This window comes from Kogia breviceps, chromosome 13, assembly GCF_026419965.1.
Source record: "Kogia breviceps isolate mKogBre1 chromosome 13, mKogBre1 haplotype 1, whole genome shotgun sequence".
Taxonomy (NCBI): domain Eukaryota; kingdom Metazoa; phylum Chordata; class Mammalia; order Artiodactyla; family Physeteridae; genus Kogia; species Kogia breviceps.
In genome coordinates, this window is record NC_081322.1 from 78,424,220 (window position 1) to 78,442,484 (window position 18,265).

Below are 18,265 nucleotides of genomic sequence, written 5' to 3' on the forward strand. Positions count from 1 at the left end.
AGCTTCCCCTTCCCCTTCCCCGTGTCCTCAAGTCCATTCTCTACATTTGTTGATGTTGTTCTTTCTACCTTATTACTCTTTCTCCACTTGGCAAAATTATTTTCATACTGTGATACACAGTACCAAAGTCATCACTCCTCCATGAAGAAAAACATACTGTTATCATTGTACTGCTTACTGTAGGGCTTACCATTCTGTTGTAATTGAATGTTTGCATTTAGGTTGCCCCTAATTGGTTTTAAGTAGGGCCCTTCAGTGTAGAAACTTTTTTTTATCATATTTACCTACCAATGTTCATAAAAAATTAAATATAAATCACATTTTAGAGGTATTTATGAAATAAAGAAATGACTTTTCAAAATCAATATCCCAAACAGAGCAAGAGACATTAAGAATTTTAGTAAGTAACTGAGTTATAGAATAGGTATTAGATAAAATTAATTGTAGTGGAACAGAATATGGGTTTCTGAAGAGTGTCGTCCCCCCCCGACTCACTACATAAGTGTAGCTTTCGAACATTGCAAAGCAGTCTATTTCTTTATCCGATATAAGTTTAACCCCAGTTAGATTTATATCTCAGCTGTAGCTGAGAGTTTGGAATCTTCCTCTGTATCAGTAGGAGAAGAGGAAAGAATAAGAAAAGGAGCCTCTTATCCCCAAAGCAGTTTGGAGATGGTGGAAAGGAGGGTACTTAGCAATTCAGCTGAGGAAATGACGAGAAGGAAATTGTTTTGTGTCTCAGGAACCGTGTGGAATTCCAAGATAAGAAAAACAGTTGCTAATTTGAGTATAAAAGCAGGAAACATGATATACTTATTTCCTTTTATGCAAACACAAGTATACGAGGGGTTGTGTGAAAATTATTTTTCTCTTGCTGAACCACAAAGACATAAAATCAAAGTGCTTCTTTTGGACATACTGGTTTTTCTTCTCGCTCTTCTCTTCCTTGTGGATATTATGGCTAATAACACAACAAGTTTAGGGAGTCCATGGCCAGAAAACTTTTGGGGTAAGATTTTCTTTAACTGTTTTTAATTTAAAATTAGGATGCAGAGAAATGTACTGCCTAAAAGCTATTGAAACATTGGAAGTCTCTGAGCCATTTTGTTTATGGTAAATTGATTACCTAAAGTTTTCATAGATTTATTACAAAAAATTTGTTCATATAAAATGTCCATAAAGTGGGCTATGAAGTCATTCAAGGGGAATCTGGGCAACACATATAGATTATGGCTGGTGTTACAAAATAATAAGAAAGTAATAGGAAATGCTAATTAGAAAACAATAAGAATAAAACTGAGAAAAAATTTGTTAAGTCATTGCTGTTTGGAAATTGATAATTGATTTGTTGGAAAATTAAGTTTTATTTGTCTTATGGTTATATAGATTATGTACCTTGTTTAATGAAACAGAATTTCTATAGAGATTATTTTAATTAACATTGTCAATGTTATATTCTTTAATTTCCAAAGTGAATCTAAATAATAAATCTGTACCGAAGGAGTGTGATGACACGATTAAATAAGAAATCATATTATGAAATTCGATGAAAAAACTGTAATAGAACAAGTGGAAATAACACCACAAATAACATTATAAAGAAAGCCTATCAAGGGGAAAAAGGGAACAATACAAAAGTAGCTTTGGGCTGGGTTCAGACAGCTTCTAGTCAGTTAGCAGCAGCAGGATGGAACTGAGGTCAAAACCACGAGTCCTCCAAGGCTGGAGACACAGGGAGGAAGGGCTGAGACGTGAAATTGACATGGATGCTTGGGTTCAAGGGAAATTTTAAAAATAACGGGGGCAAGTTGAGTTAAATCCAGAAAAAAACTTTAAAGGAGATAATGGAGTTTATGAAGAGATCGATAGCCCTATTTACTGGTCCAGAACAAATGTTTCATCTTCACAGAGAACTATTTCAGACTTTTCGTTGTGATTCCAAGGTACGTTTCGGGAACTATCAGGTGAACAAGGAGTGGTGACGCTGCCTGCTCCTAACAACCTCCCTGGGCGTCCCCCATCACAGAAATCTGCATGGAAGGAATTAATGAATTCTTTTTTACCATCAACATTTATGTTTGTTTCAAGTCTGAAAATGAGGGATATTAATAAACGTCATAATGTAATTATTTTTAAAAAAAGAAAGTGAATTATACTTGCATATCATAAAGAATGGCTTTGGTAATAAGCTATTCCATGTAGAAACCAATAGACAATAAATCTTTGAATTATGGGAGTCTTACTTATATAGGTTTCTTACAATACAGTTTGCTGTCCTCCTTCACAGAGAAAGTGAATGTGCTAAACACACGCTAAAAAATAGCTAGAGTGTGTTTATCCTAAATTCATCATTTCCAAAGTAACTATATAGATTATTCAAAAGTAAAGTAATTCTTACTGCAAAAAATAATCTGTAAAAGCCAAATCAATTTTTTTCAGGCCATTCAAAGTTAAATTTCTGGTTTACTTAAAGACTTAAGGAAAAAAAATCATTATCTACTGATTAAAACATGGATAATAATCATAAAGTAAAACTCAATTAAAAACAGAATGTTTAATTGGAGTCTATTTACCAATCCTGAAAATTTTTTTAAAATACAGAAATCTATGCTTAAGAAAGAATTCAAACTTATTGTTCCAAAGATAGCTCCTAGTGTTTCTTTATCTTACTTTGTGAATACAACAGAAAATAGAAAATAGATGGAAATAATGAAAACCAGGAACGGGAGTGTTACCTTGATAAGCATTAACAAAGCCAAACAAATATGTTGAGTAGATATAATGTTATAACGTTTGATGATATGGGGAAAATATATAAAAGATCACATTAATTCTTCTGGGGTTCAAGAAAATATCAAGTGTAAAATGCAAAAATGTAAATGTGAATATATGAATTGTAAAAACTTCTTAAAATATAAATGTTGATCTTTTAAACTTTTATTTCCTTTCTGTATCTAAATTGATATCTACATCACTGTCTCCGCAAAAATATTTTTTGAAAATCTTATAAAGTACAGTGCAATACATTGCCTATTGCTTCCAAAATCAATTGTCTGCTTGGCACTTTGAACTCAGAGAATAGAGAAAGAACAGTTTAGAAAAGCAAAACTTGTACATTTAACCATATGAATTTCCCAAACATAGGCTGCATAAAAGTTGTTTTCCAAATATAATTTTCCTGATTTACTTTAATGAATGTTGAGAAATGAGATAATGATACCAGGTTATTACCAATAGTGATAGTTGAATTTTTTTGATGATCACCCATTAAAACTTATTAAAGGCTGTGCAAACATTACAGTAATTAGTGCAAAAGTGGGCAATAAAGTTGGCCTGAGAGTGACAACACAGCTGGAGACCACCACCTGGCATTTCTCACTTTTGCTTTCTTTGATGCATTTCCCTTCCTTACAAACATCCCCCATGAAAGCAGCAGGAAACATAACCTGTGAAAGTTTGCTGCACTCTGCTTTAATGAAATAGACAAGGGTTGTTAAGCTTGGTTAAGTTTTTGGTAGTCAGAGTCTTAAAGAAAACCATCTGGTTATGCTTCTTGCCTTACCACTTGTGTTTTTCCCTTTTGGCTAGCATTGTGAAAAATTGGGGAATTTATTGGTCTAGGAACTTGCATTTATTCACCTCATTTAATCCTTACCAAAACTATAATGTCTGTCCTCAAGAACATCATACTCTTGGAGGAGATTATGTGTCCATAAATATGCAAATATATGCCTATGCTGTCATGGAATAATACAAGATAATGTACATTAAAATGGCAATGATTGTTATGAGTTAAAAAGACAAATATGGCAGAAATGGTCCCTAAATCCTCCTTAGAAAAAAATAATGAGGCTTTATCTGTTCCTATAAATCAGATGAGTTTCAAATAGGGAGACAATTGTAGGAAGAACATTGTAGTCCTTCATTTTTCCTACATTAACTTATTAACTCATCCTTTCATCCGTTTATCTATCCAGTTCATTAGTTTACTCTGAAGCATTGACTGACCACTCCTTATATATTAGTCAATGTGTCAGGTGTTAGTGAGGTAAATAAGGCATAGTTGGAAATTTCAGGGAGTTCAGGAGAAGTGTTATCAGCAAACATGCAGAAGCAAAAACACACAAGCCGTATTTGTGGAGAAGTGTGAATGACTTGAGAAAGATTTGTGTAGTTTTGAAAGTCACTGTAAAAGTTTGACATGATTTAACATAATTATTTTCAATCTACTTCCTTCAAGTCTCCCCACTTTCCTCTTCCTTAGGACTTTTCTCTAAAGTTGGAAAGGGGCAGTGGTGGTAGCTATACACTTTCAAGGTTATTGGAAGGAGAGGGCCATTGGTTCTTGATCAAGTTTCGGTCTCTGCTGACTACTGATGTGTATTTCTCATCTGCTTCAGGGGAATTGCCCTTTTTTCTTGCCTCCGCTGCTCAGGGCTCTTAACATGAAATTTCACTTGTATGGTCTGTGCAACACTTGCTAATGTCATGATTTTTCCTTTCTGGTCTACTGGCTCTTATTCACATACTTTTCCTTCTGTGTCAGTGGCACAGAGCAATGAATGCTGCATGCTCTCCCATAACCCTGCAGCTGTGGGAATTTGGACTGTATATCAGACCCCTAGACCTGGATATACTAATGTCCACACTTCCTCATTCCTCCTCTGCTTTTCGGCGACCCAGAGTTTCTCAGAGGAGATTGTCACCTTTCCCATCTGGATCCCCCTAAGAAGCTGGGAATGGATACCAATTTCTCTGGCATTCCCTAAATCAATCGGTAGCTCATCACAGGCAGAGATGGAGTGATGGTCCCTTCTCCAGAACTCTTACTGGTTACATAGATGATAGTCCTTCTTCGCTCCCCAAAACATCTCCTCTTTACACTGCTTCTGAAAGTTTACTTGTTATGGACCGAATGTTTATGTCTCCTCCACCGTTCATATGTTGAAACCTTAACCCCCAATGCAGTGTTATCTGGAGCTAGGACCTTTGGGTGTAATTTGGGTTCAATTAGAGGGTGGGGACGCCATGATGGGGTTAATGGCCTTAAAAGAAGAGGAAGAGCTAGTTCTCTTTCTCTCTCTGTCTGCGTGTATGCACTGAGGCAGGGACGTGGGCTCTCTCCAGAACCTGATCATGCTGGCACCTGGATCTTGGACTTCCTAGACCCCAGAAATAATGTGAGAAATAATATCTATTGTTTAAGCTACCCAGTCTATGCTATTTAAAGGGCAGCCCAAACTGACAAGGGCATGACTCGTAGGCCATGGTTTATTTTTCCCAATACAGTTCATTAGAGTAGAAAGGTATGTTCTTGAGTCCTTTAGGCTCTTAGCATTTTGAAACTGCAACAAACAAACAAAAAAAACCAAAGCACTTTTCTCTGTCTCACATTGTCTAGTGATTGCGGTAAAACAATTGGTTTTCAAGACTATCATCTATTCTATGTATTTAATAATCCTGTTACCAATTCTAAACATTAACTTTTTCTTTATTCTGGGTATCCTTGATAACAGCCCTAATCCTCTACCAGATAATTGCGATGGAGGATTGTTAGTTGATTTGTTGGACAATCAAGTGCAGTCAAGGGCAGAAAACCCTGGTTAATAGCTGAAATTTTTATTCCTTAACCTGTGGAAAGATACGTCCCTTGGAGGACCTACCTCAGCAGATGGGAGTAGGTTGTTCCCGGAGAGGTTGAGGAGGGAGAAAGCTTTGCTGGGCATGCGCACCCCGATGATGTTCTTTATATTGCCTCTTCCCAAAGAGTAAACAAATACTGACTATATTTCAAATTCACATCTTTAATTTCCTTTTTTTTTTTTTTTTTTTTTTTTTTTGCGGTACGCGGGCCTCTCACTGCTGTGGCGTCTCCCGTTGCGGAGCACAGGCTCTGGACGCGCAGGCGCAGCGGCCACGGCTCACGGGCCCAGCCGCTCCGCGGCACGTGGCATCTTCCCGGACCGGGGCACGAACCCGCGTCCCCTGCGTCGGCAGGCAGACTCGCAACCACTGCGCCACCAGGGAAGCCCTTTAATTTCCATTTTTAAAACTCTTGGACGTTTCATATTAACAGCCTTCTAATTACTTCCTTTGTATCAGTTACCTAGGAAGTTTGAATAACAAATGCTTTTCTTTAAAACTGCTGTATCTCAGTTCCAGAGAGAGAAGTTTGCAGATTCATCTCTCACTGAACTCCATGCTCAGAGACTATGATTCAGTAGGTATGGAGCAGAGCCTAGAAGAATGTATTTTTTGATAGGTTCCTGACTTTAGAACTCCTGCATCTACATTAATGAGAGAAATTTGCCTATAGTAGTCTTTTCTTATAATAGCCTTGTCAGGTTTTGGTATCAATGTTATGCAGGTTTCCTAAAACAGGGTAGGAATTGTTTTCTATTATCTGGAAACATTTGTGTAAGAGTGGCATTGTTTATTGTTTAAATGTTTGAAAAAATTCACCAGTGTAATTATCGGTAGTATTTTTAATAGGAAGGTTTTAAATGAAAAGTCAATTTGTTTAACGATATTGGACTACTCAGATATTCTACTGCTTCTTTGATTGCTTTAGGACAGGAATCGTATTTTCTAGGAATTTGCCCGTTTGAAGTAAATTTCTAAATGTGTTAACTTAAAGTTGTTCGTGGTCTTCTCTCCTATGTTTTTCTAAAATTTATTATGAAAGTGTTCAAATATACAGAAAAATTTGAAGAATTTTACAGGGACTATCCATATACCTACTATTAACACTTTTATAGTATTCATTCTATCTACCAATCTATTAGTTTATATTTCCAAGTAAAAAGTACACTTCCCCCTAATTAATTCAGCATGTATAATATGAACAGGAATTCAATATTTTAAAGTTTTTTTTTCTTTTTAAGGTGAAATGTACATACAATAAAATGTGTAAAATGATCAAACATGAAGTGCACAGATCATAACTGAACATTTGCTGAATTTTGACAAACACATACACACCTGAGTAACCCAAACCCCGATCAAGATACAGAACATTATCTCCAACCCAAAAGTTCCCTAATGACACTTCGTAGTCAATCCCTGTCTCCATCATCCCCAGAGGAAACCACTCATATGTATTTATTGAAACAAAATCTATGTATAAGTGGACCTGTGCAGTTCAAACCTGTGTTGTTCAAGGGTCAACTGTGTTTCTATTTTTGTGAGGTCTAATTTTTTTCCTATTTGCTATTACTCTTAGGGAATAGCTCTTTGGAAGCTCACCTCAGAGTCTAGAATATTTCCCAGAGTCTATCCTCCTCGGTATCACCTGAAAGCCAGTCTTTGTTTTCTAAGTCTCCTGAGATTGCACAGAGTTCTACTCAGATTTTTTGCCTCTTTTGCCTCTCTTTACAGATTACTACTGTATGAGAGATTTTCTTTTCTCTTGGAATTTGCTCCCTCAAGTTGGCAGTTTGGGTAGGTCTCTGATGGCTTCAACCAGATTTAAAAAAATATTTTTGATTTGTATTTTATCATTGGTCCCAGTGGTTTGATACATGTTAGTTTATCACACACAGAAAGTGATGGTCTACCCTGTTCCTTCTGAACATAATTGAACTTACCTTCTATTCTAACAATACTGTTGACTAATTATATTCAGAGTATGACTTATGCCTTGTGACTTTGGTCAAAACTACTTCCAAATCTCCCAGAGTTTTCCTTACTTGTCCTACAATTGAGTCTAGTTTCCAGTAATCCATAAGGAAAGAAGAAAATCAAGGGTGGCAGTTAGACATCAGAAGTGGGACAGGATAAAATGTAAATAGGGCGGTCAGCATAAGCCTCAATGAGAAGGTGACATGTGAGCAAAGACCTGAAGTCACCCTTGTAGATGGCTGATAAAAGAGTTCCAGGAATAGGTTACCGCAAGCACAAGGCCCTAAACTGGGAGCACAGCTGATGTGTTTAAGGAATGGCAAACAGGGCAGTGTGGATGGAGCTGAATGAGCCAGGGGAAGGGTAATGATGAGCACAGATAATTGAGAACAGATCAAATTGGAGCTTTAAGGCCATTTGGGAGAGTTTACATTTACTCGGGGAGAAACGAAGAGTTTAGGACAGAAAAGTGATGTGACTTGACTAATACTTTCAAGGGTTCACTCTGGTTACTGTATTGAGAATCGAGCGAGGAGCGAAGCAGGAACCAGATAGAAGCCTATAGGAATATTCCAGGTCACAGGTGATGCTGGCCTGGGTCAGGGAGGTAGCAGAGCAGATAATGGGAAGTTGAATTGTGGATATATTCTGAAAACAGACCCAATAGGATTTTCCGGGAGATGAGATACACATAGGAAATACTTCTTCTTTGTTTAAATTATTGTAATTAAAAGTGTTCTGATCCTTAAATATAATTCTTCCTAAAAACGATCTTTGCTGAAGTCTTATTGTCTGAACCACCCTCCTATATACTCTAGGGTACCAAGCACTGCATGGCCTACTTCCGTGATAGCTAAGCTTAATGATTCTTACAATTGGAAAAGATTTTGTGAATTGATCAATGTTCTGTTGTCAAAGGTAAAATCACTTTTCAGATATCAGAACGATTCAACTTAAGGCCACTAGATGGTGATCCCTACTAAATTTTGACACTAACGGACAGAATTCTAGGCATGGGTAAGATGTATTGAAAACCAGATTCAATATTAGAATCTTAGAATTGGAAGGGACTATAGTGACCATTATCATTAGGCCAGTAAGGGTCAAGTGACTTGGGAAAGTTATACAACCATTAGTAATAATAGCTGTCATTTATTGAGGACTTATGTGCCAGCCCCTTGGTAGTTGTATAGACACAGGTTACAAAATAGGATAACAACACTTCATTTATATACTATGCCCTGCTAATGTTAGAGTTTGTTCCTTTTTTCCTTTAAAGGGAGATCTACCTTTTCTAAGGCAATCATTTGGTCTTTTTAGTTGCATTATATTGTAATTACATGAAGTAAAATCATTTCCCCTTGATTCTACATTTTAAAAGTTTCTATTTTCTTTTTTTTCTTGAAATGAACCTTATGTTACTTTTCTCTATAGATTAACCTTTTTGGAATATTTTATTTGTCAGAAGAGACCGTGGTAGGGAGGCTCAAAGGGCATATACACTGAGAACATGTGTGGAAACGCTTGTAAACTTTAAATCGAAATAGTCGAAATAAAGTAAATATGTCTCTTTAATCTTATCTATTATACCTGCTTATATCCTGAGATATTTAGAATCTTCCATCAGACCCTAGTGGTTACATTGGTTTATACACAAAAGCAAGGACATGTACTTTGCAAACTTGAGTATTTGTCTTTTCACTTTATGTCGTACCTGAGTGAAAGCCCCCCTGACTAGTGCTAGTTGTCAATATTCAATTATTAAAATAAATTGTGTTAGTTCTACAACATAAACCTTAGACTCTGTTTCAATATCAATAAAATTAGGAGATTGTGGGACTTCCCCGGCGGTCCAGTGTTTAAGACCCCGCGCTTCCACTGCAGGGGGCACGGGTTCGATCCCTGGTGGGGGAACTAAGATCCTGCCCACCATTCAGTGCAGCCAAAAAAAAAAAAGTAAGAAATAAAAAATAAAATTAGGAGTGTGAGCTGAAACATTTTAAAGAGTTTGTTTTAATTGAAACCCTGTATCTCTGATTCTATATCTGAAGTTGTTGATATTTAAAATTCTCTAGTGGAGGCTGTTGATTTAGGGAAGTATAACTGTATAGAATACATAATACTGCCTTACCATATTTTCCCCAAGTGTCTCTGTCCGTAACAGGCGACTAAATCTGGTATTAAACTTATACAATTTTTATGCATTTGCACTTTCATTTTAGATTAATATTTTCTTAGAACATACCAAAGAAATAAAGCATTTCCCTAATTGGGTTGTTTGACAGTTAAGTGATACTTAAAATAGTGCCCAAGACCTATAAATTAAATTAATCAAATTAGAAATGCGTATTACTGTTTACCACAATAATAAAATAAAAATAGGTTTGCATTTTATAAAAACTATATTCCTCCAAACATCAAAATTTTCTTAATCACAGTTTTAGTGAAACCTTTCTAGCTTGGAATAATAGAAGTTCAAATTTAAAAGGAGCCTACAGTTTAACAATGAAGTGTCTACCTAATGCATTATTTTCCTACTCAAAGGTATAATAACATTAAGATGGATCATAATATATCTTTCATTCATCGATTCTAAATAGGAAGACAGAATATCTGAGCGAGTTTCTTCATATTCTCTGATTAAAGTGTTTCTCACGGTAATCTACTCATGGAATCTCTGGAGTATAAACTAATGAATAAACTCTTTCAGGGACAACTGATGGCAATGTACAATAATAAATTATTCAAATTATGAGCAATATGCCCCACAAAAACAAAGATTGCCAAAAACTCGCTGAAATAAGGTAAAATTAGGTATTTTTCTTAACCAAAGAACCAAATTTAGCAAAATGCCTGGACTCACGTACTTATTTGGAAAGAAGACAAAAGACTGGGTTTTATGAATCATTTGAGTCGTTCATGATTTTTATTTAGCTATTTTCTAAGAGCAACTAAAACATTTTTTTCAGTGAAATCCAGAATTTAGGAGGCCATTATAAGCAACACAAAACTTAAAGGAACTTTATAATGATTATACTAATAATTAAAATTTGATCCAGCAAATCTATTCTCTGATAAACTATTATGGCATAAAATGGCAAAGACAAGTAAGTATAATAAAGTAAGCAGATGCTAAGATTTCTAAAACATAATTTAATCTGATTATTAAATTACTGCCAGAAGGGCTTCCCAGGGCTTCCCTGGTGGCACAGTGGTTGAGAGTCCGCCTGCTGATGCAGGGGACACGGGTTCGTGCCCCGGTCCGGGAGGATCCCATATGCCGCGGAGCGGTTGGGCCCATGAGCCATGGCCGCTGAGCCTGCGCGTTCGGAGCCTGTGCTCCGCAACGGGAGAGGCCACAACAGTGAGAGGTCCGCGTACCAAAAAAAAAAAAAAAAAGAAAAAATTACTTCTAGAAAATAACATTATCATTTACATCATGGGAGCAAGCGCATCTAAGCCTCAGTTTATCACCACTACCCCCCTCAAGGTCTTATTTCTAGGACATTAGGTGGTATGATACTTTGGAATAATTTTTACATTCTTTTCACTTCGGTTCTCTCATGACCAGGTTCTTTCCTAGTCTTACTACAGCTTCCCAGATTAAGCCATTATTACTGCACGTTTGAATCATTGCTTCACTATCCTCCCTGTTTCTCTGCTTTCAGTCTACCACAGATATCACTACCTGCTCCACCTTCATCCTTCCTAATGGGTCATTTTGCTCAAGCCTCTTCTCTGTCCGCAGTGGGGAGGTTGAACTTCTTGGAGTAGTACTCGTGGTCTTCCATCATCTGACCCCCAATTTATTGCAGGTAAAGTGGCCAGTGACCCACTCATTGCCACAACTAAAGGACATTTTTCTTATTTTAAGTCTTCTAGAATGTTAACTCTACTAGGGCTGAGACTTTATTTTCTTCCCTGCTCTCTCTGTACTTAGCAGTACTTGGTATCTAGTGGGTGCTTTATGTGTTAACAAATGAAGAGTAAATATCTCTGGGGCATCTGGTTCCTAATCAGTACTACCTAAAATTCTCTCCTCACTTTGATTCAGAGCTAGTAATCTCTCTTGTCTCTGTGGACCACCCTAATTAGCCCTTCTTTGTTTCCCTGGTGTTGACTTCCACCACCAGTTAAATTCTGGTTTTCCTGGAAGTTTGTTCTCAACTCGCTTCTATAAACATATTCCTTTCCTTTAGTAGAAGTGCTTTCCATGGATGGTTGAACTCTTGTACCATGAAGATTCCCAGTTTTGCTTCTCTTTAAGCTCCATATTTATTTAACCCGGAATTCCAAATATATATCCCAGGGACACACAAATTCAACACCTTCTTAATGTCAGCTTCAGCCCCAGTTCTACATTCTCACATTTCTTCCCTGTTTGGATGAATGATACTAGTATCCACCTATCCACCCTCACCTGCCCACACCAGAACCTGGGAGTCATTTTAGATTCATCCTTTCCTCAGTGTAGCAAAGCGTGGTTTTTTTTACTGGTTGACTTTGTGTGTGTGTGTGTGTGTGTGTATGTGTGTGTTTGGTTGGTTTTTACTGGTTGATTTTTATTTTTAGAAGATGAAGGTGGCGAGGGATTGTATGTCCTTTGTTTTAAATTTTCTTTTGTTTTGAAGGATCCCCAGTCTCCCCTCAATCTTGCCTCTTTTCTCTGTCCTTGTGTCGTTCCCCAAAAGCACCTATCTTTTTCTTTCTTTCTTTTTTTAAACAGCTTTATTGAGATATATTTCACAGACTATGTAATTCACTCACTTAAAGTATACAATTAAATATTTTTTTAAATAGTTACAGAGTTGTGTGACCACCACCACAATCTGATTTAAGAACATTTTGTCCTTCAAAAAGAAACCTGTCCCCATTGGAGGTCCCTCCCATTGCCTTCCAGCTCACGCCCTTGCCCTAAACCATCACTAAGCTACTCTCCGTCTATATAGTTTGTGTGTTCTGGACATTTCATGTAAATAGAATATAAAATATGTGATCTTTTGTGCTTGGATTCTTTTCTTCCTTACAGAAAGATTACTTTCCAAGACTGCCTCTTCCCATACCTATATTCACTTGTAAGTCTGTTTCCTATAACCAGCGTGCTCATGGACCAGTTCACCTTTTCATTATTTTTACAGCATTTCCAGAATTGCCCTTCTTCTCCATGATAGCTTGTGGTAGAAGTATGGGAGATAATTTACTGGTTTCTGCTTTCCATCATTTATTTTTAATTTACTGGTTTCTATTTTCCATTGCTTATTTTATTTTTTAAATTAATTAATTAATTAATTTATTTATTTTTGGTTGCATTGGGTCTTCGTTGCTGTCCATGGACTTTCTCTAGTTGTGGAGAGTGGGGGGCTACTCTTCTTGCGGTGCGCGGGCGTCTCATTGCATGGCTTCTCTTGTTGTGGAGCATGGGCTCTAGGTGCACAGACTTCAGTAGTTGTGGCTCACGGGCTCTAGAGCGCAGGCTCAGCAGTTGTGGCACACTGGATTAGTTGCTCCGCGGCACGTGGGATGTTCCCGGACCAGGGCTCAAAACTGTGTCCCCTGCATTGGCAGGCAGATTCTTAACCACTGTGCCACCAGGGAAGTCCCCCACTGTTTATTTTTTAGGTAAATTGAAGTTTGATTTTTTTTTTCTGTCTTCTAATTATGCTGAAGGCATGGTTTTCTATATTTTTATTTGGTCATCTTGTTTTTCTCTATTGTTTTTTAGAAGAAACTTTGGAAAATTCTGATTTACGTGGTTTCACTGCCTTGGCAGCCCAGATTTTCTATAATCCCTTTTTTAGGTTCCAAATTTTGGGGCACTGATAAGTACAAGTTAATGTGGAATTTTACTGTATTATCAATGAGGCTAATTTTAGGTTCTGACTGTGCTTATTGCTTTTTCCAGAGAAAGCCTAACTCTATGAAATCCCAGTCTCAAGGGATTGCACTGTAAGGCTATGACAATATTATTTTGATGAGAGCTATTTTTGAAGAACAATACTGGGTCTAGAAGATCTGTCATAAATCATCTTGTGTTTCAGAAGTCATCTTCTTAGTATAAAGAATTTATTGCTTAGATTTGACATAAACAGTTGTTTTAGAGGATTTTGATATAAGCGTTTGTGATAATTGTGAAAATAGGACATAACAAATATAGTCTTACCATGGGAGATAAATGTGTCAATATAAGGTGGAAAGACACTAAAATATATCCAAAAATTAAGGAACAATGATTATTCTTTTGTATTTGCTAATATTGGTTTGTTTTGTTATTTCTGCATCATAGATTTTGTATATACCATCATAGATTACAACAATAAACTGGAGAGAACTTTGGCAATCATAAAATCTAACCCCTTCATTTGAAGAAAGTAATAAAATAAGTGAGTCTAAATAAATTTTATAAAAATCACACAGTATGTTAGGAATAGAGCTGAGTTTGGCACCCTAGATCAGTTATCTTTTGCTGTGTAATAATCCACCCCAAAACATAGTGACTTAAAACAGCCATTTACTTAGCTCACAATTCTGTGGGCTGGCAACTTGGGGTGGGGTCAGCTTGATGGATTTTCTGCTGGTCTTCTTTCATGGACCACACTCAGTTGTTGGGTTGACTGTATTTAAAATTCAATGCATACTGAGTTTTCCAAACAGAAATTTTAAAATTATATCCAGGTATCAGGAAAAATATGTTGAAATACACAGAATTTGAGAGAGAAAAACAGGCTGTGGGATAGTGGGAAAATCAACATGGCTTGTGGGTTAGATCATGGGGTAGAGGGTTGGTAAGTGCGGTGGGTGATAAGGCCAGAAGGGTCTTCTATTATCCAGCATGTCTTTCGATTCAATTCAGGGTCTCTGCTACCCAGTTTTTTTCAATAATATGTTTTTAGTTCACAAGAAGAAGCGATAAGGTAGAATTTCCATTTGGGAATGGCATTTTCCCCCTCCTCGCAACAGGAAATCTGGACAAATACAAGTTCTGTGAGTTGAAGGATACTGGTGTCATAGCAGAGATTCCATGGGGATTCAGCGGACAGGAATTTCATGATCACAAGGGCATGATAACATCATGAGCCAGGTTGGGAACCAAGAAAGAGCTCAGTAGTCTGCATAGGTCATGTCGTCAATGAGTCAAAGATATAGGTGACAGTCCAGAAGTTCTGGAAATATGACATAAATCAGTCAGCCCCCCAGGTGGTTCTAGCCCAGCACTTCCTGTCTCAGAATGAGAACAGGAAGTGAGGCATCAGGCAGCCTGCAGGTGGAAGACATTGGTGGTGATGATGAAAGCAGACAGAGGAAAAGGCAAAGTCAATGTGACTATGAAATTTTTTATCAAGTTTTGGCACATTAGTTGCTACTATAACTCTAAAGGAAATAATCTCTGGACTATATTTGCAACCCCATAAAATTTATGAGCTAAAGAACAGCCTTTTTAAAAAAATGAGACTTTTTAATTACTAATTCCTTAAAGATAATAGAATAGCATGAGCAATATGTAATGCTACAGTTAAAAAAAAATCTCATTTTGTATCCTTTATTCTTTTGCTTTGATAAACGGAAGCATATCAGCTTCATTTATTCATATCCACCCAGCACCATCTTCTATTTCCCAAATCCAAAATCGAAGTTAATCATGTAATCCGTAGTAACCATTTGTATTTTGCCTGTGTATTTAGTTGGACACCTATTTACAAAGCAAATTGCCTCTTTGTTTTCTTTGTTTCAGAGGGTGTTATAATGTCCTTCACAGTGTCCATGGCAACTGTACTTGTAATTGGAGGATTTATTTGGGCTTTGTTTGTTTGTTTCTCTCGAAGAAGAGCCAGTGCCCCCATCTCACAATGGAGTTCAAGCCGGAGATCTAGATCTTCTTACACCCATGGCCTCAACAGAACTGGATTTTACCGCCACAGTGGCTGTGAACGTCGAAGCAACCTCAGCCTGGCAAGCCTCACTTTCCAGCGCCAAGCTTCCCTGGAACAAGCCAATTCCTTTCCAAGAAAATCAAGCTTCAGGGGCTCAACTTTCCATCCGTTTCTGCAAAGTCCACCACTTCCTGTGGAAACTGAGAGTCAGCTGGTGACTTTCCCTTCATCCAATACCTCCTCCACCATCAACACTTCCCACAGTCTGGGCCGTCCTGATTTCCACTGGTCCAATCACAGTCTCCGGATTGGCCTTTCAACACCCGCCCCCCCTGCCTATGAGTCAATCATAAAGGCTTTCCCGGATTCCTGAGTAGGGTGCTTTTGTTTCTGTTTCTCTCTTTTCTTGTCTTTTATTGAAAGGAAATCACAAATAGGCTAAACAGAATTTTGAGGACATGGCCCAAATGCCTAATGAGTTTCTAACCTGAAACGAGCACACACAAGTTGGACATTACAATGTAAAACACCTTTTCTTTGAACACATCTTTTTTCTTTGTCTCACAAAAGAATAATATTTTTCCAAATAGTTGTATATTTATGTATTTTATATTCGATGTGAGCATTATTAAAGATAGTGATTCTTACCTAAGAATCAGCTGGATACAGTATATATATTTTAGACTAAAATAAAAACTTTAGATATTTGTGGTTTACAATCCTCATTTGCTGTCCAGTGTGACTATAAAGGGGAAAAAATCACTTAAAAGTGTATAACTTTAAAAAAAAAAATTTTCTATCCTAAGGAATTTTAATTTAATTTTCTTTAGAAAGACAAGTGAACCACATTACCATCTTGGATTTTTAATGGATTATATGGACACAAGATGACAGAGCATAGGAGATTCTAAAGTTCCTTGATTCCACTCATTTATGAGAAATGAGGGAATCAAGCAAAGGAAGCTGAACTCAGTGGGTGTTGCAGAATGCTACAATAATTCTGACACTTATTTTTCCCCCAGACTCGTTTTGTGCTTTCCCCAAGAATATTTATCCACATCATAGAGGCAAAATCCTTGTTTTTCCTCACACGGTGATTTAACATTTCTTTACTGTTGTGGTTATATTGTTATAAAAACAACAACAGCAAATCCAATTCATTTGATCTAAAAAACAAATTTTAATACTGAGCTTACATTTTTTTTTAAGGGATAAATTTTATTTCTTACATTTAAAGCTTGCAACTGGGAAAGCACATTATCTAGGGATCTTCTGCAACTTCACAGACAAATAAGGAAGGGTTAGCTGGAAGAAAGTCTTTCAGCCAAATAGGTGTTACAACCATGGAGAACCCTCCTTCCTGGATGAACTCACTGGCACCATCTTTTATTTGCTTCTCTATGAACCTCAACTTCAGCTTCTGCGAAGAGTCTTTGCACAAAGGTTAAACTATGTCAAATGGTCCTTGGTGCAGAGAGTTATTTAAGGAGTCCACCTCCACAGGTAGCCACCCTCCTGAAGGAAGAGAGCGTCAGTGGCCAGATGCCTGTGGCTGCCCTTTTTCATTTAAGGACACGAGTTCACAGGATTATTACTCAAAAGACCTGTGGTTTGTTTCTGATATAATGAATATTTAGCTTGTGTTGCTGTTTGTTTCTCTGAACATTGGAATTTTCTGTGAAGAAAAATGTACTCTCATTTTAGTTTCTGCAATGCAGCTGTCTCAGCTAATAGTGTCTGAATATGGCTCAAGAATGGAATAATTTTTACTTAATAAAAGATTCTGTGGAGCATTTTCTTTGTTTTTTATTTAGCTTACATTTTCCATTGTTCTTCAAGGACAATTATGCTAAAAGATGTCTATAGTAAATGTCTATAAATAGATGCTCTCTAATGCAATATACCTGAAAGAAGAAAGAAAGAAGGAGGGAAGGAAGGAAGAAAAGAAAAAATAGCTTGCAGGATAACGAATTTGTTGTAAGTTGTTTGGACAAACTTGCCAGTTACCTTATAGCCACGCAAGGTTTTAAGAGATCATTAATTTAGTAACAAGTCTATCTTTTGCCTGTGAGTCTTCCTTAATGTTTAACATGAGAAGTAAGCAAAGTGTATGGTTTTTGTCTAGAATTTATGTTGGGAGTAAAAACTGCTTTATGTCTCTCAAATGAGGAAAATGAGAGCAGAAATCCCCTGGGTATTTAACCATCTGGCAGAATTACTGCCTCCTCTCTCTCCAAGTTATGAAACAATCAAAATGAGTATCTTGTAAAAGTTGTGCAATGTATGAAACGTGAAATTAAAGCAAAAATTGGAGACATTTTTTTAGTTGTATCTGTTTTATTTGAAATATTTAGTTGATTACAGAATAAAATTAAACTGGTGTCAATTTCGATTCAGAGTTTATTTATTGAATAGCCTGTGACTATTTCCTATTTATTTGGTATTTTAACTCAGTTAAGACCATTCTCTATAAACTATTCGAGAGACACAAACCTTACTTTATCTAGTAACGTATAACAAAAAAAGAGTAACATCACAAATAAAAGAAACAGAATTTTTAATGTATTAATACAGATGTAAATATAAGTAGGTTATTTGTTAAAAACATTAGATTCTTACCTTGCTAGGTAAACAATTCCAAAATTATTTAACTTTTTTAGAGAATAAACTTTTTTATTGAGATATAATTGACATACATTATATTGGTTTTAAGTGTACAACATAAAGATTTGATATACATATATATTGCAAAATGATCACCACAGTCCAATCTAATT

The 18,265-nt window shown here is 36.6% G+C and overlaps 1 protein-coding gene across 1 annotated transcript; it reads left to right on the plus strand.

Annotated features, from left to right (window-relative positions):
* The first annotated feature begins 823 nt into the window (after positions 1-823).
* Positions 824-17,805, plus strand: MYCT1 (MYC target 1). Its single transcript, XM_059083074.2, has 2 exons — positions 824-1,009; positions 15,350-17,805. Exons 1-2 carry the CDS (start codon positions 826-828, stop codon positions 15,859-15,861), a joined length of 696 nt encoding a protein of 231 aa, XP_058939057.1. The 5' UTR covers positions 824-825; the 3' UTR covers positions 15,862-17,805.
* Positions 17,806-18,265: the final 460 nt, after the last annotated feature.